The sequence below is a fragment of the Leptosomus discolor genome, chromosome 1, assembly GCF_034619465.1.
Source record: "Leptosomus discolor isolate bLepDis1 chromosome 1, bLepDis1.hap2, whole genome shotgun sequence".
NCBI classification, from domain to species: Eukaryota; Metazoa; Chordata; class Aves; order Leptosomiformes; family Leptosomidae; genus Leptosomus; species Leptosomus discolor.
Genome location: NC_141391.1, coordinates 205,971,865 through 205,996,835, shown reverse-complemented (window position 1 = coordinate 205,996,835; position 24,971 = coordinate 205,971,865). Strand labels below are relative to the sequence as shown.

Here is a 24,971-nt window from a genome sequence, read left to right as displayed (position 1 = left end):
CATTTCACAGTTCTTAATAATTTTTATTCTGAAATGCTATTTAAGAAATGATCTTTTGTCGTTGTTCAAGTAGGAAATTAAAGAATTCAGACTTTTATATCTCTCTGAGAAATAACTCTGTGAATCCTTTTTGGTGAACTTAGAAATTCAAAAACAAATTATTGAAGTATAAGTCTGCAGTGACAATCATACGGATGAGAAAATAAAATGGAATATTGAAAGTTCCTTAAGTGTATAGGTTAATGTGAAACAAAAAATCCATTAGCTAATCTTCTTAGCACTGTAAAAAGTATTTTCACACTGAAGATTCTCTCTATATTTTTTTTTCTCCTACTGCATTAGAAAGTATGTAAAATTGAATATCTTCCCATCAAGGGTGTTTTTCTGTAGTTGTTGCATACCATTACACACAAGGGCAAACCCCTGTGCAGAATCCATCCCTGTGTACCAGGCGGGTGGCAGGGAGTGGTGGGGTTAGTGGATCTTGTTCTCCCCTCTCAGCTCGCCAAAGAGCTACAGCATTACTCCCCAGCGATTGACATCACATGCAGTATGAGCCCTGCTCATCCCTTCCACACAACATTGCATCTGTTGGCAGTGCTCTGATGTTTAGTGCCTTTCCTACACAGCTAAGCAGAAAAGGATGAAGCCCAGAAATCCTTACATAAAACATCAGCACTAGCTCTGTTGCCAGGATACTTCCACAGCAAAAGAGGCAAAGGCAGGATTTGATCTCTGATATGTATTGCAGAAATCATTAGAAAGATCATTTTTTGCAGTTATTGGAAATGTGCCCCATAACAGACTATTGCTGAGGAGCAATTTCCAGGGCAATATGTTTCACCTTGAACTGGATCAAGAAGCAATGTTTACCTGCTTTTCTCCTTGCATTGCACACCTATAATTTGCTTCTCCCAGGCAAATTCTGTATGAACAATGACTACAAAGCAGCCAAGAAACATGCATTGGCATGTGCTGCGTTACAAAATGAAACACGTGAGCATTGGTGCAGGACATCCCCCCTCCTCTCCCTTCTCGCCCCCCACGAAGTAATTCCTGTAGGTGTGGCCAGCAGAACAAGCAGTGCCTGTGTTGGCTCTCATGGTTTCATAAGCAGGGGTTTGTTGTTCAGTTACACTGATTGAGGACTTTGGGGATTGTAGCAAAGCAGCTCTGTACATACATGCTGTGTTGCCTTTGTTGGGCAGTGTAGCTCCCACGGACCCTGTTACTGCAGTCATTTTCCCTGTGAGCTGACAGAGTCTTAGCTACCTCTAAAATGTGTGTGCATTTGTACTTTGTGTCTTTGAACAATCAGAAAAAAACAGAATATGTTCAATATATTTTTTTTTAAAAAAACTCTTGGTGGAGGGAGCAATCTAGTTTTTATAAAGAAGCAAAGAAGGTAGGATATTTGTTATTTCCAATTCTGTTAGAAAGTGTATTCTATTTTAAATGCTTCGCTTCTAACAGGAGTCTTTTATTAAATATAGGACCCTTGAGACATCTGGAACATTGATACTTTTTTTATAGATGCTCAGCAACTTAATGGCTTATTAACTCTCAAATGTATCAGAGTGTGGCAACTCAAAGGACTGCTGAAACACCTAGGACTGCTAGGTTGAAATAGTAACAGATCTAAGATAAATAGGAAGAAAGTAAACCCATCTTTATCAGACCAGTAAGTGACATTTGTAGTTGCAGAGATATTTGTGCTTTTGGTCTGATATTTCAGACCACTTTTCAGTGTCTGTTGAGATAATCGGTGCATCTATTGAGGTTCACTATTAGGAATGAATTTTTCATTAATTCACTTCCACATACCTGGCTTCATAGGCCATCGGATTTCCTTCAGATAGTTGTATATGGACAGACTGGAGGTCTTCAACCATGATCCTTAATTGTCATCTTGTTAATTTGTGCTGCCCAATGTGTTTATTCTTTCTGATTTTTCTCACCTGCTCTCAGCCCAGAACCCAACAGGAATCCTTCTCAGTTCTCCAGGATGGAGCTTTTGGCCGTTTTAGAATGGAGCACTCCCAGTCCTTCAACCTGGATCAGGTTCTCTTAGAACAAAATAATATTAATTGCGAGATGGGATTTATCTTATCCAACTTTAGTAAATTATATGCCTAAATGTCTTGCTTTTTGTTTGAGCTACTTGTCTCTGCTCTCTTCATATAAAGTAAGGAGAAAGAGGCAATTCTAAAGAGTAAGAGATCACAGCTGGTTTAGATACCCTTTTTCGGGGACCACCAATCTAGAATGCTTAATTCAGCCTACATATACACAGGAGCCTAGACGGCTAAATTTAAATGAAGAATCCTACTACTCGCAAGCAGCATATGAGAGAGACAATCTATAGATTAGCTGTTTAGATGGCCAAGTTTAGTGTTAGCATAGGGTTTCTCACACCTAGTGCAATTGCCCACATTACTGTACTTCTGGCTGCTCTGGGTTGGGTCTCTGTGATTTGCTGGTTTGGGTGAGACATTTTTCACCTGAGAAGCCTTTCCTGATGGACACTGCATTGAAATCAATAATTTCTGCAAAACTGATGCTTTGACAAAAGAGGTAAAAGAGTCTTGGTCAAATTGCAACCTGCTTGACAGACATTCAGTTTTCACTGCTGTTGCTTGTTCGTGTCTGCAGAGAATCAAGACAGTCTCCTTCACAACCAGCATCCTGATTTGACACTGTGCTGGTCAAGTCACATTGGCTTCACACTTCTGACTGATTGTTTATCATCCAAACTCCAAAAGAACCACACTAACATTGAAAGAATCCTTATGTATGTGCATTATTCTGACATTACTCGAGCAATGATAAGTTACACCTACAGAACGAAAGTTCTGGCAAGCTCAAATTAACTGAGGGATAAGATATGACATAAAGTTTCAAAATGTTCATTCCACACCTTAGGTTGATAATGAAGCAAAGTGCTAGTCCCAATGCCATCAATCACCATGCAAGGTGCAGTAGTTCCAGGCAACAACTATTCATTTATTATTGTGCAGCAAAGAAAGACAGCTAGAGGCATGAGAATAACACATACGGCATGTAAAAGCCATGAGATTTAAAAAAACATGAAAGGTGGTTTCCATTGATATTTCTGTTATAGTTGTGTTCTCTAAACTCAATTTATCACAGCAAGGTCAAAACCTATGACCTACAGATCACCCTATGCTCAGCCAGTCTCCGTATCTCCCACTTTCCTTTGCCCACACCAGCTCCTGGTTCTTACAAGCTCTTCTTGTGTTAGTGGGAACAGTGCCTCCATGCAAAGCACCAGCTCTGTGGGAAAGGGAGCAGCTCCAAGGCTGCAGAGTGATTGATGCACATAACTCAGCAAACAGGAGTTAAACTATTCCTGTATCCAATAGTTATTTAAAATAGATGGACTGTTTCCTGTACAGAATTTAACAAATTAGTCATTTAGATACAATAAGGGTATAAAGAGCTGCAATGTTTTCTGTAGGAGCTGCTAAAACCACTCCATAAATTACTATTTAATAATATTTCCTTTAATTTGTTCTCTGCTGATATTGCTTATGTCATCTAAGTTGGTTCTTTTGGAAGAAAAGAATAAGGTCTTAAACTACTGCATAAATAATATGCAGCATTAAAATAAAGGAATAAAGTAACAAGGTCCTCTTACATGTTTAGGTGGCAAATTTCAAGAGTTAGACTGTAAATAATAGAAACAATTTAGAGTGCATCAACAGCATTGAAGAAGGCTCAAATTCTGAGACTATCACAACATAACTACATTTTTTTAAAAATGGTCACTGTATTGCCTAAGGGCTGTATAGAGAGTATGTCATATCAACCAGTAGTATTTTAACTGCTGGTATTTGGAGTCAGACTACTACAGAGATGAACTTACAGTATTTAATGATAAGTAGGTATTTTCAACATACACATTATGTTGTTCTCACAGTTCTTTGTATTCCACATATGCAATACCTTACAGGTGCTTTACTGGTGCCTATTCTGTCACTTCCCAGGACACTCACTCTTGAGATACTGTCCTAAACTACTTTTGAAAACTGGACCATGTAATCTGTTTCGTAGTGAGACAGCAGCTCTACTAGGCTATTTCACTTGACATAAAGTCAATTGATTGCTTTTTTAGTGACAAAAATACTTCTGGACTCATGGTACAATTTTAGGATTTTTTTTATATCATATTATTGTCTGAAGATAAATATTTGTGCTGACAGCGCAGTACTGTAGTACTTCAAACTTTATTTGTACATTTAAGACACTGCTAGTTTTTAACCAGAACACCTGTTTTTTATCAGATCAAACATTATATATGAATATAAATTAGCAGAAAGAAAACCAGTAAGGTGAATATCTACCTTACCTGGAGTATATGGATGATGGATGCATATAATAAAAGATAAGATGACATCGTAGGGCTGTATTCCAGATAAATGTGACTAGGATGTCCATTGTGTAAAACTTAATGTTATTAAGTGGCATTAGGCAATTCTACCTTAATCGCTTGGGTTTTAGTCATCATGATGCCAGTAATCAATAATTCATCAGAATGGCTTTAAAATAATTATATTTTTAAGTTGTTAAATAAACACCAGGTTCATTTTTTCCCACGCTATATTTTGACAGCAATCTCTGTCTTAGACAAGCTCAGAATATTTATTCTAATCCTCAAGGCTTAATTTTCGCTTTTTTTCTGCCATCATGATGGCTGGGATTTGTTAATATAGTTACTGAAAATAAGAATGTGACCTCTTCAGACCTGTTGAAAATCAGATCTTGAGGAAGAACACATATTACAGATACCATGGTAAAATCCCAAGACGCAGCATGTAACCACACCTATGGTCTATCAGACCAATTGGCTGATCATTGTGTGTGATGCACCTGTGCTCCAAATTTATTTGTTCTACTGCAGTCATATGTACCACGCGGCCTTATGTCTTGTCTTCAGTTTAATCTGTACAGCATCCTAACTGTAGTAGAAATGTGGTCAAGACTGCAGGTAGCCTCAGCAATACAACTCACAAATCTGTCAATGATGCTTGAGACAGCTGAGAACTTACTCTTGCTTCGCATAGATAAGAACAAAAAACCCCAGAGAATTTATCAGCAATTACATTGTCATATTCTCAGGGAAAGCAGAGACCAAATACATTCTCTGCTTTGCAGGAAACTTACATATTTGAAAATACTTCCCCTATCCATCAGTCTTTTCTTTTCAAGACTAAAACCACCTGGTTTCCAATCTTTCCATACTTCCAATCGTTGCCTTTTTTTTTTTTTTTCCCCTTTCCTTTTCTCTCTTCTGTCCTCTGATCTGTTTCCCATCTACCTTGACATGAAATTCTCAAAACTGGGCACAGTACTCCTGATTAAACCTTACTGAGTTGAAGGTGGAAGGACCTGTATCACATGCGCTTACTTTTCTTGCTTATTACGATGCTTGTTTTTCTTTTGCAATAGTATCATTATTGACTGAAGATAATGTTTAGACATTCCTCACCCATTCCCACACCTCCATTGTATTTTCACTAGGAATTCTGCCTAGGCATTTGCTCACGATCTTGTGTTTTTACAGCTGCTTGTGGCATTTTGCACCAGACAGATGCCACATATTTTGGAAAGCAAAGGCGAGGCAGCAGGGGGGCGGATTTTGGGAATGGTAAATAAGGAGGAGGTGACTTCAGCTTCCCTGGGATCCTACTGCTCTGCTGTGGGATGCAACTAAGCAAAACTTGAGTTTGTGCCTCTTGCTAATTCATTTCTTACCACAGACAGATTCACATTTCCAAACAGCATAAAATGATTGTAATACCACATGCCACATAGTTCGAGTATGAGTTAAGATTTAGCAGCACGAGCTGCATATGGCTATAGAGCTATAGACCACCACCCTGTTCAAGACCAGATATATATAATAACCAGATATATTTTTTTTTTTCATGCTACTCTAAAAGGCTGCATGTGTCAGTGTCAAAAGTCTTTTTTTAAGATCATGAAAGCTGTATCTAGCATTTCTCCCCAAGGAGTAGCACCTGTTACTCTGTCATGAAAGGAAATAAGTTTAGTTTGGCAGAATTTCTTCCTGAAAAATCTTGACAATTATTTATCACCTTTCAAGAGCTCACATGTAGGTGGTTTGATTGCTGGTCCCAACATCCTTCTAGGAATTAAAAATAGACAGATATGAAGTTACAGTTTTGTGAGTCTTCCTCCTTTTTTACAAAAAGATGTAATGACCTAATTGAGCAAATTATTTCAAAGGGAACTTAGATACTTGGAAATTAAGAATATAAAACTATGTAAAAAACCTAAATCATAGATACTTTTCTGAAACCAGGACTGTGTCTGTCCTTTCTAAGTTTCTTTTCTCTGTGAAGTCTCAAAGATGCAGCCATTACTAGCCATAAGTCTTCTTTACTGATTGCCTCAGTAGCTTAGGTTTCATTTCATCAGGCTCCACCAGCTGAGAATGGCTGCTTCATCTAAGTTTTACCTGACCTGTTGTCTGCCCGCTCTACTCTGTATTCTTTAGCCCTATTGCTGACATTAATTACGTTAGTCATTTAGTCACAGGTAGTGACTGCAGTAGTGACTGAGGCAAAAAAGATCGCCAGCTGCCTTCATTTTTTTATGTGTCATATGCTGTTAGCTTTCCTTTACTATTAGCTGCTTTTGTTCTTCCTCTTAAAACACTTACAGAAAGTTTTCTTGTCACCTCTAATGTCCCCAACTCTATGCCATTTCCTAGACTGACTGTTCTGCTTTGCTCTTAGAAGCCCATATTGTTTTTCTGTATTCATCGTTAATAATTTAATCTAGTTTTCACCTTTTGTACAATTCTATCTCAAGTAGCAGACCACTGAAAAGTCATGGCTTAATCAAAATTATCTCTGATTATACTTACTATTTTTCTTTTTTGTTAGAATTATTTGTGCTTGCATTCTTAGTATTGTTTATTTAATCTTTACCAGTTCTCCTGTTCCCTTACCATTTCTTGCCATAATATTAAACTTATTAGTTCTGTGATTTTGTTAAAATCTGGGGTTTCTAAGACCGTTGTTAATTTTTTGTTGCTGTTCTTTCTTGCTGTCCTAAGCATCACAAACTAGGTCATTTCACCCAAGTTGTCTTCCACCTCCTACATGTTTCACACAAGTATCTGCATTTCACACATATCTGCACTCTGGTTGCACTGTTGGTTCAAGAAATTGTCACCTTCTTGAACTTTATTGTAGAATACATTGCTGACTTCTTTTGAAAACATATTTTCTCCTTTCTTTTTTTTTAAATTATTCACAGACTTCAATATAGTGCACACAGTATTATTCAGAGCAAGCGTATATACATTTTTGATGATACAAAACCATACATACTTCCTTCATTCCCTATGTATCTTTATGAACAAGCTATAGTATTCTCAGTCTAGTCTCTATTACATCAAATATGCATCATTTTGATTAAACATTGGTGTACAAGTTCACAGTTTGTTCTCAGTTCTCTGCTGTTCATTGTCTGTATTGCTATGATTTGTATCTTTTGGTGACCTTATTACATTAGCCTTCATGTAACCCAATGTAAAGCCATGCTTATGAGGTCTCCCATTCATCTTCCCTCATTTAACTATCTAGAAACTGAGCAACTAGCCTAACCAGGACTGAATTTGGTTTACCTAACTTAACCGAACTTACCTATTACCTAACTCTACCACACAGGGTCCCTTCAGCCATCTGACCAGGATCCTGTCATAGTGGAGACTGAGTCAATACATTAAAATTGTGAATTTTATTCAGTTGCGGTTCATTTGGCCAAAAGTATGGGTCTGACTACTTTTTCAATGAGATCAGGCTTCATTCAAGTGCAACAGAAAAAAAGAATCCAAGGATGAGATAACCTGTTGTCCACTGAGGCAACAGGTTCCTGCCACGTTTTTTCAAGAAATAGTTCCTAGATAGACCATATCATAAACCACATAAAACACAGGTTACAAACACATACCTAGTAGACCGGTTAACCAAATTTATTCACCTCCAAGGATGAAAGAATCTTTCTTTAGTAGGACAAGGTCTCTTTACCATCCTCTGAGCTAGTAGTTGTCAAGAAAAGATAGTGTTTTCCTCTCTGTCATTACTAGTGTGTGCGTGGTAGCCTTGCTATGTGATACTCATTCATGCAGCTGAACATGTAGACTCTTAAGTGTGGAGGTGTTTAACAATGTGGATAAGGTACATTTGGACTCCTAATATTGCACACCTGGTCCCTTTTTAGCTGATTCTTTGAGGTATCTTTGTGGTTTTGTCTTATGTTTCTGTTCAGCAGAAGTTTTAACAAGTGTTGCTAAGTTCTACTGCACTTGCTTGGCTAAAAGTATGTGGACTGGACTGTGGGAACTGATAGGGGTAGAGATACCATTGGACACCACATTATTTAATTTCTGACTATCTGGAAAGTAAAATCAATAAAAAGTGAAAGACCAAGTACTGAAAAAGACAGGAAAGGAAAACGTCTTCCTGAATATTGTCCTGGTCACAGTGAGACACAACCACATTGGGTATAGGAAGCATTTGGCATTGGTTGTGGGAAACTAAGCCTCCCACAGGTTTTATCAGTAATGAAATCACAACCACTTTCAATACGGTTAATATATTGCTATGAGATGATGGATGGCATACTGATTTCTTTGATGTATGGGTATAGGTAAAGCAATTAGTGTATGTACTTTTTTAATTTAAAAGGATCTGTTGGCTGTAGTAAAACAGCAGGGTAGTTTATGCGTGTATAGTTTGAAAAGTTAAGGCACAAGACAGTAGCGCTGCTGGATACGAAGCTGCTTTCTGCTCAGTGTTAACTGCTGGTCTGGAAGGACTCCTGGGACAGAACAAGCCAGAACTCTTTGGCTTGTTTCTTAGCTCTTTATTAGTTTCTTGTTTCAATTTGGTTTTATTGCTTTATTTTCTTTTATTGTGTTCCAGGTAAAATGTATTATCAGAGGGACCCTTCTGTAAACCCAACAGAATTTTTCTCTTTATTTTAAGATTTGCAGTTCATAGAGTATTCCCTGGAGACTTGCACCTGGTAAATTCTCCACCATTAACTTGGATATCCAAAACCTGTATTTTTTCTTCTCTTGTAGAATCAAGTGAACATGAAGAGAAGAGTACAGGTGTCTCAGGTGAGGTATCTTCCACCCAACCTTGTCCTGCACCAGGATACACTCAGCCTGAAGAAGCAAAGGAGGATATGGATGTAACAAAGCAGACTAAACCTGAAGAGAATGATGACTTGGGCCCACTGCCTGATAACTGGGAAATGGCTTATACAGAAAAGGGCGAAGTCTACTTTATTGAGTGAGTCTTATTTCTTTCTAATAGCTGTATAGTATTTGACTGGGTGGGGAAATGGTTTGTATGGTGGAGTGGAGCACTGCACTCCTCATTAAAACAGCAGGAATGTTCTGGCTGTCAAGGCTCCTGAGAGCTGGTGGCAATCCCTGCATTACTGACTTACATTGAAGCACGCTGGTTTTTAAGATAGGTACCTGGCCTTCTTAATGCTTGGACGGCAGCAATTAAAGCTGTTGTTTCTTCTGTTAAAGCAAGGCTTTTCTGCTGTTCTGGTGCTTGTGGGAAAATAGCACAATCGCTGCATTCTTCCTTCCTTCTGTGGACAGAGGTGGAACCAGTTGAGCTTTTTGCCAATTTAAGGAAAGAAAGATAGGCAGGCTAAAAACTAGCTAGGGAACAGTAGAGGGAGGCCATGCTATATTTAGAAATAATAAAATAAATGAGTGGGCAATAAGGAGATTACGTGTAGAAACATTTTCCTGTTTGCAGGCTATACGTACCTGTTGTGACTGTTGCTAGTTAGCCAACTTGCTGAACAAATGGATATGAAAGTTCTTTCTTCTCTAAGTACTGACATTAATACACGTTACCAGAACAAGAACATAGCAAATGAGTGAGTTCATATAACATCATGTTCCAAAAAAAAAAAAAAAAAAAAACCAAAAAAACCCCAACAACATCATCAACAGAACTAATACAGAGGTAGCAGTAGCAATTATGTTTGCTTTAAGGAACTGCTTCGAACAACTTGGAATGTTAGCCATTATTCTGATTATTAGTAAGTAAAAATAACATTTGGTGGTGTCATTTCTGCTTTAATTCCCTTATCTCATGGAAAATTTTATGACTATCAGATCAAGTGTAAACAAATTATAAGAATAAAGTTTGTGCACATGCTTTTTCATGAACACTGGCATGACCAACTATAGTTTCTGGCATATACAAAAGGCTGAAAAGGGCTTCTTAAAACATAAGTGTCTTTGCTGAAAAGCGCAAAAATATGCTTATTCTAGAAAAAGAGTAATTATTGTAACTTTGTCCAAGCAAGCAGAGAAGAACTAGAATGACCTCAGGGCTAGCTCAAACCCTTGTTTCCTTCTTACCTCACTCCCAAATTTAATTTTTTTGCACATATTGAATGCCCAGACAGGGAGCGTACTGAATTATGTGGCACTTTTGTTTTATTTGTTGTAATGAAAACCTGTGATATGTTTGGGGGGTGAGGGAATCATGGCTAAGTCACTAATACACCAAATTGTGACAGTGGTAAATATTGCAGCAGGCAATTTAATAGAAATTAATTGTATATTTTGTAACAAATACAGTGAATGCAAAGAGCGCTGCCGCTCTACAGAGCAGCCATTCCACTCCACAAATTCCTTTGATGTTACAGCTTACTTCCTTTCCTGGAAATGCTCTGGTTTACACTGCAGATCTGACAATGCTCATCATTCACTTCCACTAAATGAATGTTACATAAAGCAGAGAAATCAATCAGAGGTGCAGACTGGATAGAAAGACTGTTGTTAGGGCTCCTTGCCTTTGGGATTATATTGTTGAATAATGTAATTGCAAAAAAAAAGTGCAATTACACATCTGTAAAAATACCAGATTATTTACTAGAATCCTAGCAAAGGAACAACTCTTTGGTCGTTTGAATTTTCACATTGCACAGTCTTCACAGGGTTAAGTGGAAATGTAATGCTGCAGGGATGCTGTTAAATTGCCTCTTTGTTTACAAGTCACTTTGGTTAATGGCATGAAGAGACTCCATTTGCTTTTGCAAAAAATCAGAAAGATAAAAAGACAACAAAAACCTATTTGTCTAACAACATCTCCCCGAACAGTAGTAAAGATTGTACTAGATTATTAAATAATAGATGAAAACCAAACATTTTTAAAGTGTACATCACAATGGGCAGAAAGAGTCATACTAGGCAGCATCTTTTATTGCTTTTTTGAGGCTCATGTGAATTGTGCCTTTAAACCGTAAGGACTTCAAGCAGTAAGTGACCTCAGGTTCCAGGTCGTCACAGGTAAACCCACAAGTCTTAGATTTCATGATAGCATTTTCATTCATTCACCTCAAACTAACATCTAAAATTTGTATGCAAGCTCATTTATCGATACTGCTATCAGAAGTAATATGGCAGATTTACAGTGAGAGAGGGAGTGACTTCATAAGAAGATAACTGTCTGTAGACAGTATTATTTATTTGTTACTCATTAGTGGCCCAGTTAGCATTTTGTAAAGCACACCGGAAGGTATTTCCTCTGCCTCAAGGAATAAAAAAAAAAAATAAATCATATACTACATATATGTGTATATATATATATATGAAATAATCATATACACTGGATGATTCAGAGAATGGCTGTTATTTTAGAGCGTGGTTTGGTCTGTTTCTTCCTTTTTTTTCCTTTTTTGACATAGGTGCATGACCTTATGTTTACCTATACGAGCAGTCACAGGCAGAACAGAAAGTGTATCCCTTCTTACTGCATAATACTTACCACTGTTTTTCAGGAAAAGCTACTTCAGTACATTTCTTGGGCTGTTTCCAGCCTCCCTTACATATGAATCTGAATTTTCAAATACAGGCACACACCACACGAATAGGAGTCCATCTCCTACATTTGCTTTCATTGAGAACATATGCTAATGAGAACATGCAATAATTAAAACACTGTATATAAATTGGAATACCACCAAAAAAGCCCTCCAGTTCTGCTCCTTCTTTCCTACTTTAAATATGACTGATGAGTATGCCCTATTTCGGTGTGCTTAAATAAATTTTAGCCATAACTGGTTTTTAGTTTTTTCTCTTCCAGGCCTAAGGAAAGGCTGCAATTCCCCACAGCCTTCAGACCTCTCCTTGCCAACTACTCTCAAACCACAATCTAGAGACATGAGTGTCATGTTGTTCTCACAAAGTCAGCAGATGTTGGCTATGTAGGATCCCAGGCAATCGATGTTTGCTGTGTAGGTCCAGTGCAGTGCTGAAGGGAATACAACATATCTGCTATCACCTCCAGTCAAACTCATATGCAGTACTCACCCAGCTCTCCGAGTCCATCACATATACCATTACATTATAGACTGTCTTGTACAGTTGATTACATATTATGATACTTTTTTTCTAAAAGGCAGAATTGATTTTGCCTCTTTCTCCATCCCTCAATCCACCTATAGGCAGCAGAGCTCTCTGGAAGGGGTGCAGGGAGAGTAAGTTGTTAAACCAGGAAGAGCCACAGTTTGTTAAGCTTAGCTACAACGAAGCCTTGATGAATGGTCTCAAGGATATTACATAGCCTATAACAAAAGCTATTTAACTCTATACTGTTCAAAAGCACATGTGGTTTCCTGTGCTTATACTACACTAATAATTGTTTTGTTAGTGGAGGAAAGACTAGAATAAATCCAAACCTCTGTAATATATCTTTAAAGGATCATCTTCTTTGGCTTGTGGTGATGATTTTTAGGAGAATTTGGCCACATGAGGTTTAGCAAACCACTTTCCAGAACATGTCACAGACATTCAGTCTCTTCCTACTTCAACACCTACTTCTCTGAGCAGCATAGTCAGCATTGCTTTTTGGACCTGTTGCAATATCTTTTCTAGTTAAAACTGCCTTTTTTTTTTTTTTATGAGAGCACCATAAAAGACTACAAAACAGCTATAAAATAGGCCTCTGCCAAGGAGTCTCCTCTTCACAGTAAAAAACAACCATTAAGTTTTTGAATACAGCTGGTAGTATTTCAGATGTTTCCTGACAAGAAGCACAGCTACAAATTGGAAAAGTAAAATCCTGACCTAGTTTGTTTCTAAGAATATTGCTACTGACTTCAATGGGATCAGTATTTCTTCTTAGTAGTTTTTAAGATAGTAAAGTCTTTTGATTGCAGGAATATCCTAACATCTTGCTTGCCTGAAGAATCATGATATATTTACCTGTTCCTGGTTGCTCCACCAGTTCACCATCAGAAAGCAGGATATATTAGCTAAGCCTGGCTACACCGTTACATTTGATAACTTTATCATTTGTACTAGAAGGTACTACAGGTACTGAGGTGGAAGTATACACTTCTACCTGCTCAAGATTACTTCCATATCCTGCAGTAATTACCCGATTTCTTATAAGCTAGCTTGGCAGTTTTGCAAGTGTGTTACATCATCAGTGTGTCAGTGCATAATACTGAAATTTGCCATGTTTTTGTTGTATGATTATTTCTGCTACTTTAATTAAGTAGCAATTAAGATGAAGAATTTTTTTCACATGCTGTTTTTATTTTCATTTCTGGTGGAATTCTTCTTCTTTGGGAAACAAGTTATCTTGTATCAGTATGACTTTATTGTGTGGACAATTCTGGATCATCAGGGCTCTTGTGAATATGATGGTAGATGTCTGTAATTCTTTTTCCTTGTTCATATGTTGTACTGAATTAATCAGTTTTAGTCAGCATCACAATGATCAGACCTCTAACGCTCTTTGGATTTCAACATGACATACATTGGGACAGGCAACAGGAAAGATGTCTCCTGGATTCTTGCTGCTGAGACCAATTCCTTGCCTCATGACAAATTAATTAGGAATGGGGAGATGGTAGAACTGAAAAGAATTTTGGGAATGCTGAATTTTTTACTTCTTTTGTCTTTTGATGTTATAAAGACATTCTCAGTCTGTACTAATGGTGTATTGTCCCTTGCTCTCACTTGCTGTTTTTGTCTACACTGACATCCAGGTCAAACTGCCAGCTCAACTCCTGCTGTGTTTCATCACTTTCTTATTTCTTGTCTTTTCCCCAAAGGTCTCTGCTGCCCTGCTTTGCAAAATTCCTCTTCCAACACCTTTCCTCTGATGTTTGTAGTGGTATTATAATTTTTCTCCTTTGTATTTATTGAACTAGAAGATTTAGCTCACCTGGCTTGCCATATAGCATTAGGTATCTAGTATAAACCAGTTGCCAAGACTCCTTCTGTGGTCAATGGAGAGAGATAATTCCTCCAGAGGCTGATTCATCCTGTCCAAGGATAAGGAAAGAATTAATTTGCCTAAATGTAGATGCTTTGACCAGTAAAGATGCCCTCGGATATCCAGGCTATGCCTGCAGTAGTATGTAATTTGTGTCAGGAGTCCACTTTCGAAGCAAATCTTCTGGTTGTCTCCATGCACTGTGATTTGGTTCATGTTTCAGAGTACATGAACTGGATTCCTTTTAGATGAAACTAAAAAGAAAGTTGATCTCTAGGAGTACACTTAATTGTCTCCAACCCCTGAACGCAGTCCATGAGACCAGATTTGAGTTAAAATCAGTCTGAATGCCTTCCGATCTAAACCATGTCCATATCTAAATTAGCAATGTCAGTAGACTGCAGAGTGAAACACTTGGTGCTGATAACTCAGCATCCACAACTTGGTCTTTTCAGGTGCCATGGGCTGCATGCCTGTGAATGGCTTGTAGTACATTAAGTGAGCTCTTGCTGTGTATCATCTGGTTTAAATTCAAGTGAAAGAAGCTTACAAGCTGAGAGAATCCTCAGTGTGTAAATTAAGATAACTGAGAGACTCACTTGAAAAGTGACCTCCTGATCTGAGTCAAAGCACTGATGTAGAGGCATACTAATAGCCCAAGACATCTCCATGAACATGGCAGATATGACACAGAACCTGTCAAAAACAGTGCCCTTCTGGAGTGGCAGCCAGAGGCCATTTGGGAGATGTCACAGCACCTAGTATGTCACTAAGACCATATGGTTAGGTCTTCAGTCCCACCAGAAGATAGGTAAGATAAATTATTCTATATAGGTGACGCTCCCTTGAATAGAGAGGAATCCTACACAACTAGCTGTGTAATTTCTAGATGGCTGAAGTCACATGAGATGAAGCCCATTCTTTGTCAGAAATTAACTGCCTAAGTCAAAGAGAGGGACTTAAACAGCAGAAATTACCGTGGGAGACTTCAGGCATTTATATATTCCAAAAAAAATCTTACATAAGCTCCGGCAAATGCCTAGAGGCACCACCACTGTATTTGGGCTGAGAATGAGTGCTTTGTCTACTGCCTGAGGCCATCTGGGATTCACAGGACAGGCACCCCTAAACCTGTGTCTCCTAAAGACCACATACTCTGAGCACGTCTAACAGACTGACAGCATGAAATGCAATGCAAACTAGCAGTCATAGCTGCTGTCATTCAAACCATAGCTGGAGGACAACTCCCCTTTGTATCTGTCCCTACATATGTGCAAGAAGTTTGGGTAACACCTCACAAAGGATGAATTGTAAAATTGCCATTTTAATGCTCTGTTTTCCTGTCACTGTCCCCCTACACACAAATTACTTGAAAATCATTCCTGTGCTACCTGAAAAGCTCTGCAGATCTACAAGTCTTAGGCACACAAAAAGGAGGGAGAAGTAAGCATTTTAGAAGTCATGCGGCCTACAGTGCACTTTGTTTTCTTTGTCTCATATACTCCACTTTACTCAAGCTGTTATATTGAGGACCATCTTGAATGTAATATATTCACAATAAAAACCCAAACAAACCCATATGTGCTGTCCCCAAATACACTGAAGCAGCACATTGGTAAATACCCATTTTGAAATGCCTTTCACAATAACGTGCAAATTACATCCCTTGCAAGAGTCACAATTTAGAATAGGTTTGCAGTGTTTTCAAAAGACATTAAGGCTATTACTGTCAGTTACTACTTTCTATATTCCCTTCAAAAATATTTCAAGAGATTGTCTAAGGGCTTTGTTAGTACAAGAAACTTCATCTGTCAAAGTGCTTTAAACTGACAGATTGCTCATACAAATCCATTATATTCAAATCTTAAGTAAAATAATATACTGTCTAACAAATAATTATCATAGAAAGATAATACACTGTTAAATAGAAAAGCCACACTCCTAATGCTTTTTACTTCCTAAAGGTATTGAGGAGTACCCAGTGAGATTCCCAGAGAGGCTCTGATCCTGATACTTAGCTCCAGTGGTAGTAACAGAGAACTGGGGCATAAACAGTCTCTGCGAAGTCTTAAATGCAGAGCTACAAAGAAAATCCTGAGGAGAACAGGAGGTTGAGTCAGGGTTTCTGGGAAGTATTCTGAGCTTTCTTTCACTTTGTTTAAACCAGCTGAATAATACTTTTTCCACATATGTTTAAAATTGTCTATAACTGATACCAGAGGACTGATTATAATAAACTATTTCTGCTGGGTGCAAACACTTGGCAAAGAGGAAGGATTTAGTTAGTTCGGCTATAATTGTTTTATTGACTTTTGGCTACAAAGTTAAGCTCCACTGATTCACTGAGTGACTTCTTTTAAAAATTATTTTTCAAATTTGCAATACACTTCAGGCCTCTAAGCGCTTTCTATTTTGTATAGCAGGTAACAAATTAGGATGAATTTAAAAATGCTCCACCTGCTTGAAGCAAAACCAAAAGTATCTATCATTGACTGCTTTCGAAGTTTCCAAAATTAGAAATTTGCTCTTGATTTTAAGACAGATTCCAAGACATGCTTAGTTTTGCCAGCACTTATCTCTTAGCTCAACCATCCTGGCTAGTAATCAAGATCATTGAAATTGTGTAAGGATGGACTTTCTAAACCTGCCCTTTAATGATGAGGTGTGGTTATTACTGAGTAATGAAGCAGTGGTCAGTAGAAAATGCTGGTGGAGGCACAGCTGTATTTCTCACAGGATGCTTCTGTTGCATCACTTCACTCTCATTCAGTCAGTGACAACTGCTCCGACTGCCTGTTCATGTATTTATTCCACAACGGCGGCAGCTATTCATCTGCAATTCATTCATAACACATCTGTAAATCCTCAGCCCCTTTTCCTTCTTGTCTGTCTGTAAGACTTTCCAAATGGACATAGATGATTAGACCTAGTGGTAAGGCAGGGAGGCTATACACTGTACAACTTACAAAGTTGTTAGGGCTTAAAAAACATTAATGGGCAGAGCTTATGCAGCAGATATGTGTTAATGTTACTTTTGCCATTGGTGTTAATTTGGCCATTTTAATGTTCCTTCTGTCTTCTTTCCCATAGTTAAAGCCTTCCTATCAAGGTTTCTATTAAATTATATTAAAAACTTTTTAGGAGATAAATATTGTTTCCCTTTAGCTTTTACAGATTCTAGTTCATTACAGAGCTGAAGAGGGAATAGGCAGAACCCTGGGACACAGGGGAGGTGGTGTCTTTCCTCAGGTGTCCCTGCAGCCTGTCCTGGGACATTCAGCATGCTGGCACCACCATGCTTTTGTTCTTCCTCTGATTCCCAATGTGTCCTAGCAGTGTGGTGAAGAAGCCCGCTCTTTTGTTTCTGTGGTTGGCTAACCCCTATTCTAGTCCTTGCTGGAAGACAGACAAGAGCAGGTTACTCTGAACAACACTGCATAGTGCTAACACAGCAGTGGCTATGGCAAGAGCAGCACCACTCCAAAAACCACAACTTGAAAGCTGACACAAGGGAGGTTGAAAGAGTACCCTGCCAAATGAACCTCCTGAGCAGGGCAGAAGCAGGCATGTATAAAAAACCACTATGCTGTAAGTCACGGCTACTTATTTCCCTCTTTCACTGACAGCAGCACAACAGTAGTCATGCCTGTCCTCATTGCAGGAGTGTTTGTGTGTTGTGTACCTGGTTGCTAAGATGCTTGAAGCAATCAGCACTATGTGGCACTAAAGAGGACACTGATGGTGTTAAAAAACAGGTGGGGTTGATTCTGCCATCTTTCGAATAGAGTCTGTCTTCAGAACAGGAAAAGATATTTTGCCCACTGGACCACTTGTCTAGAAGTGTTTAAAGTCCCATTGCAAGAAGTAGCATGCATGTTTAGTATAGATATTAAAGAGGAGAAGCAGTGCAAGAGAGCAGGCATGGAGATGTGTCAGGAGGAGTGGGATCGTTTTCAAAAGGTACTTTGCTCCTTCAGTTATTTGTTATGTGTAAAAAGTTCTTGCAGATGAGTTTTGCTTTTACTAAGTAGCTGAATGGGTTTAAAAGACAGTGACTAGAAGAGGAGATGGAGTGTTGTAAGAGCTGATCTAGATGAGATACCATCTTCATCCTCTGAAATTTCACTGCAGATTGAAGGATCACTCTTCTTCTGGAAAAACTGTTGACTTTTTGTTTATGGTTTTGTTTAGAATGGCCACAGTGCACAAAACTAGAAGACAGCAGATATTCTGAGTTTACCGAAGACACATTTATGCTGAAGGGAAGCGTAACCATTTGATTGTTTTTGTTGTCAGTTTCAACAAAAGCATTTGAGGCTGTAATTCATCTAATTCACATTTTTAAACAGCAATACTGAATGGGACTTATTTTCAGCTTGTCACCTGTCTTTACAGATGCCTGAAAATTCATGTCTCAGGTCTATTCTAGAAATGTCATAGGGGTGTTTTCAGAGCTAGCGAACTGGTTTGTTCTGATGCGTGGACTCGTGAGGAAAACACTGGCCAGCTGACTTGCAACAGAGCTAGCATCTAATGCTGACTGCCACTGGCTTGTTTGGTGGCTGTGGACACTCACTTGATTCTGTAACTCCATTTTCCCACCTTTAAAACAGGGGTGATGATTTATACTTCCTTTGTAAAATGCTTTGAGATCTGATTTATACCACAGCAAACATTACTAATAGTAGTCATATATATATATATTACTCTTTTAAAACCATAGGAAACTATCTGTGAAGCTGACTTAGTCCCTGCAACCAGTGGGGGTCCCTAAAATCATTCAGAATTAGTAGCTGGGAGAGAGTGGCAGTTGTGCAGACATGCCCACGCTCCAGAGATGTGACTGCAGCTTCCACAGGTATGCCCAAGCTCGCTCTGAGCTTTGGCACTGCTAACGGGGTACCCACAGTAGTGTGGAGCTCAGCATGTGCTGCTGGCTGCACCCAAGTGGCTCAGTAGATGCTGGGGTGACACACCCACGCTGAGCTCCATTCTGCTGCAGTGACGCTGCTGCCAGTATCCCCCCTAGTTAAATTAAAGCTAGCTCAAGTATGTCTGCACAAGCTGCAGTTAGGCTGTGACTGCAGTATAAAAATACACCCTACAGGAGACCACAGGCAGATAGAGCTTCAGAGAAAGCATCTTAGTTACATTTGCAATCAAGCACGGGCTGCTGGCATCATTTCAAATATACCTTACCTTTGGCTTACCATTCTTCATAGTTGCAAATACAGCCCTGCTCTCAAAGTAAGGGAAGGTTTAGTTTATCCTCTTCAGCTGTTGTGAATGGTGTTCTAGACTAGGGCATGTTTAAAATAGGAATTTAAATGCCTCAATTTTCATTTTAGTTGCCACTTTATCCATACATAGCTCTCATCTACCTTTTTTCCAATCCAAAATGTGGAGGAAGCTTTAACAACGTGACAATAATGTTGAGAAGTAGGTAGTATTATTCTCTTCTGAGAAAGAGAGAAATTGAGGCAGAGAAAAATTGTCTGCCACGGACTAAACAGGGAGTCAAGGTGGGAGAAGGAACGGGCTTCTATGCTCTTATTTTTCCCTAGGGGAACCAGTGGTGTTGGACCACATGGACTGCATCAGTTAATCATTAACTCACCAACTACCGATTGCATACTAATCCATTTTTTTGCCAAGTCCACTGTTTTTGTACACCTAATACTAATGTTTTTAAAAGAAGTCTTAAGTACACTTTAAAATGACACAGCAAATTAATAAACTAAATAATTCAGTACTATATAAATTGTATGGATCAAGCATCCTCCTAGGATGTATCAGATAAATAAAACATGGGTTAGAAGTGACTCTGAATGATGGTATTGTAGGAAAGGGATCTCAAAAAATAAAGGAGTAATGATCACATCCTTTTCTGCTTTATAGTCTCCCTTTCTTAACACATTTAAAATATTTGGCTCCAAATTCAAACGCTTATGGGAAAGGTATACAATGAAAAGATCTGGTTTTAAGTCTCATTAGCCATCAAGTATCAATTCATTTGGCAAAATATTCTCCCTGAAAACAGTTTGTGCTAGTTCAACGCGATTTGATGGCTGATTCCTCAAAGATCTATTCTGAGTACAGAAAGGAGCCACATGATTCATTCAGCTTGTGCATATCTATTTTATCTCGATAGAAGGATTATATATGGAGAGATAAAGGTTTGTTAAACAAAGTATCATTAATCACTCTGTCCGGAAATGTAGACTTTGCAGGAGCATGCTTTAATTTGCATCACTTCTGCTATGCCTTGCCAGTGTTGCTGGTGGGAAATAACAAACCTGTATTTATGAAAAGGACAGGTTTAAGATGAAAATAATTCTATCCGAAAACTGTGAGAATGCTACAGAATCCTGTCGCCTGCACTCGTTCAACGGGAGAACACTGTATTTGTAATAAATTCCTTTTGCTCTGGATGAGTTCTGCATTTTCAATGAGGTTAACTTGGCAACATTCTAGTTGATTTTAATAAAAATAGCTGCTTTGAGGACAGGGAGCTGAGGTTGCCAAATTTACAGCTGCCTTGCACAATTACTCTTACACCTCCTTCAGGGCTACTTAGAACCAGTAAGCAAATTAAGTGTATCGATTGCAATTTTGTTGGACTAACCCTTTTTTCTTAAGGAATAAACTTGATTCCTTTCAGTATGTGTCTGCTCAGAGTGATCTCTTTTCTTTTCAGCCATAACACAAAGACAACATCATGGCTGGATCCACGACTTGCGAAAAAGGCTAAACCTCCAGAAGAGTGCAAAGAAAATGGTAGGTTATTAAGTTTTCGTTGCTGCTCAGAGGGGATTTGCCTTTGTGTGTGTGTCTCTCTCTCTCAGTTTTAACAAAAATCAGGCATTTGGGGGAATGATGAAAGGTGTTTAATTGCTGCTTTGGTTAGAAGCCATAAGTGATACCAGTTCTCAGTGTGCCATGTGTTTCTGCTTTTTATTCCCCTTTCTGATGCTATCCAAAGCTGAGGATCACAAGTGTGTTTTCTGCCTGTTGTGTGTGTGACTCCCGGACTGACCCTCTCCCTCATCTCCTACAGAGAACTTTGGTCTGCAGAACAGAATCCCTTTTCAGATTCTGAGCTTTTAATCTACAGGCGATTCAATGCATAAGGGAAACTAGCAGCACCGTGGGAATATGAATATTGTTTGATTTGTATTTAAAGGTACAGTGCTATGCTATTTAGTAGCCAATTTAAACAAAATAGTGTCTGATAAAACAGGGTGTGGGAGGGAGAAAAGAGAGCAGTGTCTGTCAGAGTTCAAGGCTGGATTTGGGGTGTACTGTATTGTTAATGGTTTAAAATTTAAGAGCATAAATACTGTTGAGGATGCTTAAAGGAGCTGTAGCTGTTGTGCAGGAGATGGCTATATTGGCAGATTCAGAGATATGAAATAATACAGATCATATTGAACTACCTTGTATGCATCCAGTATAATTTCTATTTTTATTCTGGTAAAGTTTCAGTAATCAAAATTATTTCATAAAGGCAAAGTAAAAATATATTGTAATAGATCTTTTTCTGAGTAGGTTCTCTTTCATTGTTTTATAGTTCAGTGTCAGTTCAATTAGCCAGTTAAGAAGTAATGATTTCTAAATACTGCTACTTATTTTATTATTGTGAGATACAGAGAATTAAATGCATGCATGCTATATGCATTAATTCAAAGCATTTTTAAATACTTTAAATGTATTAATAGGTTTTCATGTACTGCATCCGATCTATTTTAAATTTTCCAGAATACATTCATTTGGTTAATGTAAATACTATTAACAGGAAGAAAACTCAGTGCCGTTTTGGTCTGATAAAGAGGTCACTGAGCAGTTGCTGGCTGTATGAAATGCAGGGTCAGTGGTTTGGTAAAAAATGTTCCTGGGGGTTTTTGTAAATAGCTTCATTTTGAAAGATTGCTATATTCCAAAAATCCCTTCCTTATTTCAGCAGTAATTCTGACGTTCTCTTCTGACATCAGAAATTACATGTCTGAATGATTTTGTGATGCTTATTCTAGTGCTGACAACACTAGCTCCCAGAGTAAATTCTACAGTGAATACAACAGAAGTGTGTTACTGAAACAAAACAGGGGCATAAGAGTTTTGCAATCTAAATCTCTCACATTACTTATATGAAGCTATATATTTGCCTGCTGCTTAAGGAATACTAGTGGAAAAATCCACCAATATCTATGGAATAACATATTACAGTTACTTGGAGTAAATGCCTATTGCTTTTTTTTTTTTTGCTTTTGCTTTTTTTTTAGCTGTTGTATACTGATATCACAGAAGCACTGAAATATTAAAAAAACACCCAAAGTATCTGAACCATTTAAGATGAAGATCGGTGCATTAAAGAAACAGCATTATTTTGTAGTTATCTGACTACAGGATTATTGAATTACTATAGTGTGCTGGGTCATGTTGTTCTTTTAAGGGTTGCTCAGCTCATTAATGCAAAGTACTTGAAGTGAAGCATAAAAGACTTTAGGGAGAGATTTTCTGTTCTTACAGAGATTGTTCTTGCAACATTCTCTTTTCCTAAGGTTCTTCGGATGTTAAAAAATGTGGGTTTGTTTTTTTTAATCCAACACCTGCAGAAGAAGAAGTTTTTAAAAATCACTAATATGCCTTAAAATTACTGTACCTTGCCATTGAGGTGCCACACCAGGGACTTTGTTACAGCACACAGGGATTTGGAATTTTTGTTTAGATTTACTGTCAGATCAAGAATTATTTTCACACGCATTTCAGCTATGGCTTGGTAGATGTTTTTATGCCAAACATCTTTTCTGTTACACTTTATGATTTATTCTGGCACATTTTACTCAGAGATATAAAATTTTAGAAAGACAGCAGTGTTTAGATAGGAAATGATACTTACCTTGCTTCTTTATCGCTATCTGCATAACTCGTGTTTTTCATTGACATTCATTGTGTCACATCTGAAACTTGTATTGATTCTCTGAGATACGTTATGATATCCTTATCACCTATCAGATTCTGCTGTCAGGTTTTCATTCTGAACAACCCAACTTTTGTGTTCTCCTTTCATTGTAAATCCTGCCAAATCCTCCTTCTTCGTCCTGCCACCAGCACGGTTTCCACACCAGACAACATCCAAGCAGCATGCAATATTTGAGTCCTGATGTTCTGGGCTACTGATATTAAGGGCCCCCTCTGCTCCAGTCATTTCCTCTCTTCCACTTTCAGCTCTTCAGTACCCCTTTGCCAAATAAGATTTCTTCATTTTCTCTGGCTTCTGTATCTGCAAATCCCAGTGCTTGCTCATTTCTTTTTGCAAAATCTGAACCAACCTTCCAGCACATCCCTCCTCTTGGAAAAATTTTCACATGCCTTTGCCAAGAGACTGACAAGCTCCACCAAGTCAAGCTTTCTTTGCCTACGTGCTGTGGACTCTTTCTGTTTTCTTTTAATGACACCCACTGCTCCAAACCCCTTTGTAGGTCAGGAGGTTTTAAGGGCTGATCTTTATTTCTGTCTCTGTCATGGAACTTCTGTGTGAGTTTCAGCAAATTACTTTGACTTTTGCTCTGTCAGATCTACTTAGATGGCAGGTCTTTGAAGCAAGAATTGCCTCTTACTCTCTGTTTGTATGGTGCCTATCTGAGTTTCATAACAGCAATAAGAAGAACTAGCCAGCAACTCTTCAATAAGAACTAGAATGTTTTATACATTTCTGAATTCCTCCAGAAAATCTTGACTTTATTAAAAATAATTGTGTCCTGCAAATATGAATTAAATATTTGGGTTTTCTGAACTAGAAAACTTTTTTTTTTTTTCACATCAAAATTGGTTAATCAATTTTTATCTGCAGAGTGCTACAGAAGTTAGAGTTCTGCCCCCTTTGTGAGCTAGATTCCCTGGTTGCTACATTTTCTGTAAAGTCATATTACATAGCAGACTCACAGGATTTGCATGATTACAGGCATATTGTGTTAGTGGTCTACTAAGAGAGTCTGTTCTTTGGCAGAGAATATGGAAAAGAATGACAAGTCCCATAAGGCAGTAAAAAATGTAGTTTAATATTGAAAGGCAGTTCAGCCTTAATGACATGAAATATCTCAGGTTTTAGAAAGTTCACTTTCGGTTAAGAAATGTAGTAATTAAATTTTTCAAATTCTTTAATTCATTTTGGGGAACTTCCCATTCTGGAGGAAAGTGAACATTTACTTCTTTATCTAATTTGGGTATTAAACAGCTGTTGAAATTTCCTGGGATCAGATATGTCAAATTTCACTTATTTCATTACTAATCCATCCCAATCAGTAGTCTTCATCACTCTTAACCCTCCCCTTCTTTTTATGTCAACCTCCTTTCTCCTATCTCTTAGTTTTCAAATACAAGTAGGCTTAAGACTATAAATAAAGCTTTGATTTCACCTAGCATTCATCTGTGTTTCCAGCTCCTCTACACCCACTAACCCAACTGCAAAACATAGATGTTTATTTAGGGTGAGCTGAGTTGCCTTTAAACTTATCGAACTGTGAAAATCAGCACTATTTTGATAATTAGAGGGCACACTTACCTGTTTCACATGTAAACACCTATACACAGACAGACTACTACATGTCTTCATCTTGAACTGAACCCCACCCTTCCGTCACTCATGAT

The 24,971-nt window shown here is 38.1% G+C and overlaps 1 protein-coding gene across 4 annotated transcripts in view; it reads left to right on the top strand.

Annotated features, from left to right (window-relative positions):
- MAGI2 (membrane associated guanylate kinase, WW and PDZ domain containing 2) overlaps positions 1-24,971 on the top strand; it is a 764,770-nt gene that overhangs the window by 509,124 nt on the left and 230,675 nt on the right. For all 4 annotated transcript variants that reach the window (XM_086474407.1, XM_086474391.1, XM_086474398.1 and 1 more), the window contains exons 5-6: positions 9,140-9,353; positions 21,022-21,101. In XM_086474407.1, the coding sequence (XP_086330533.1) occupies positions 9,140-9,353; positions 21,022-21,101 (294 nt within the window). The remainder of the gene's footprint in view (positions 1-9,139; positions 9,354-21,021; positions 21,102-24,971) is intronic.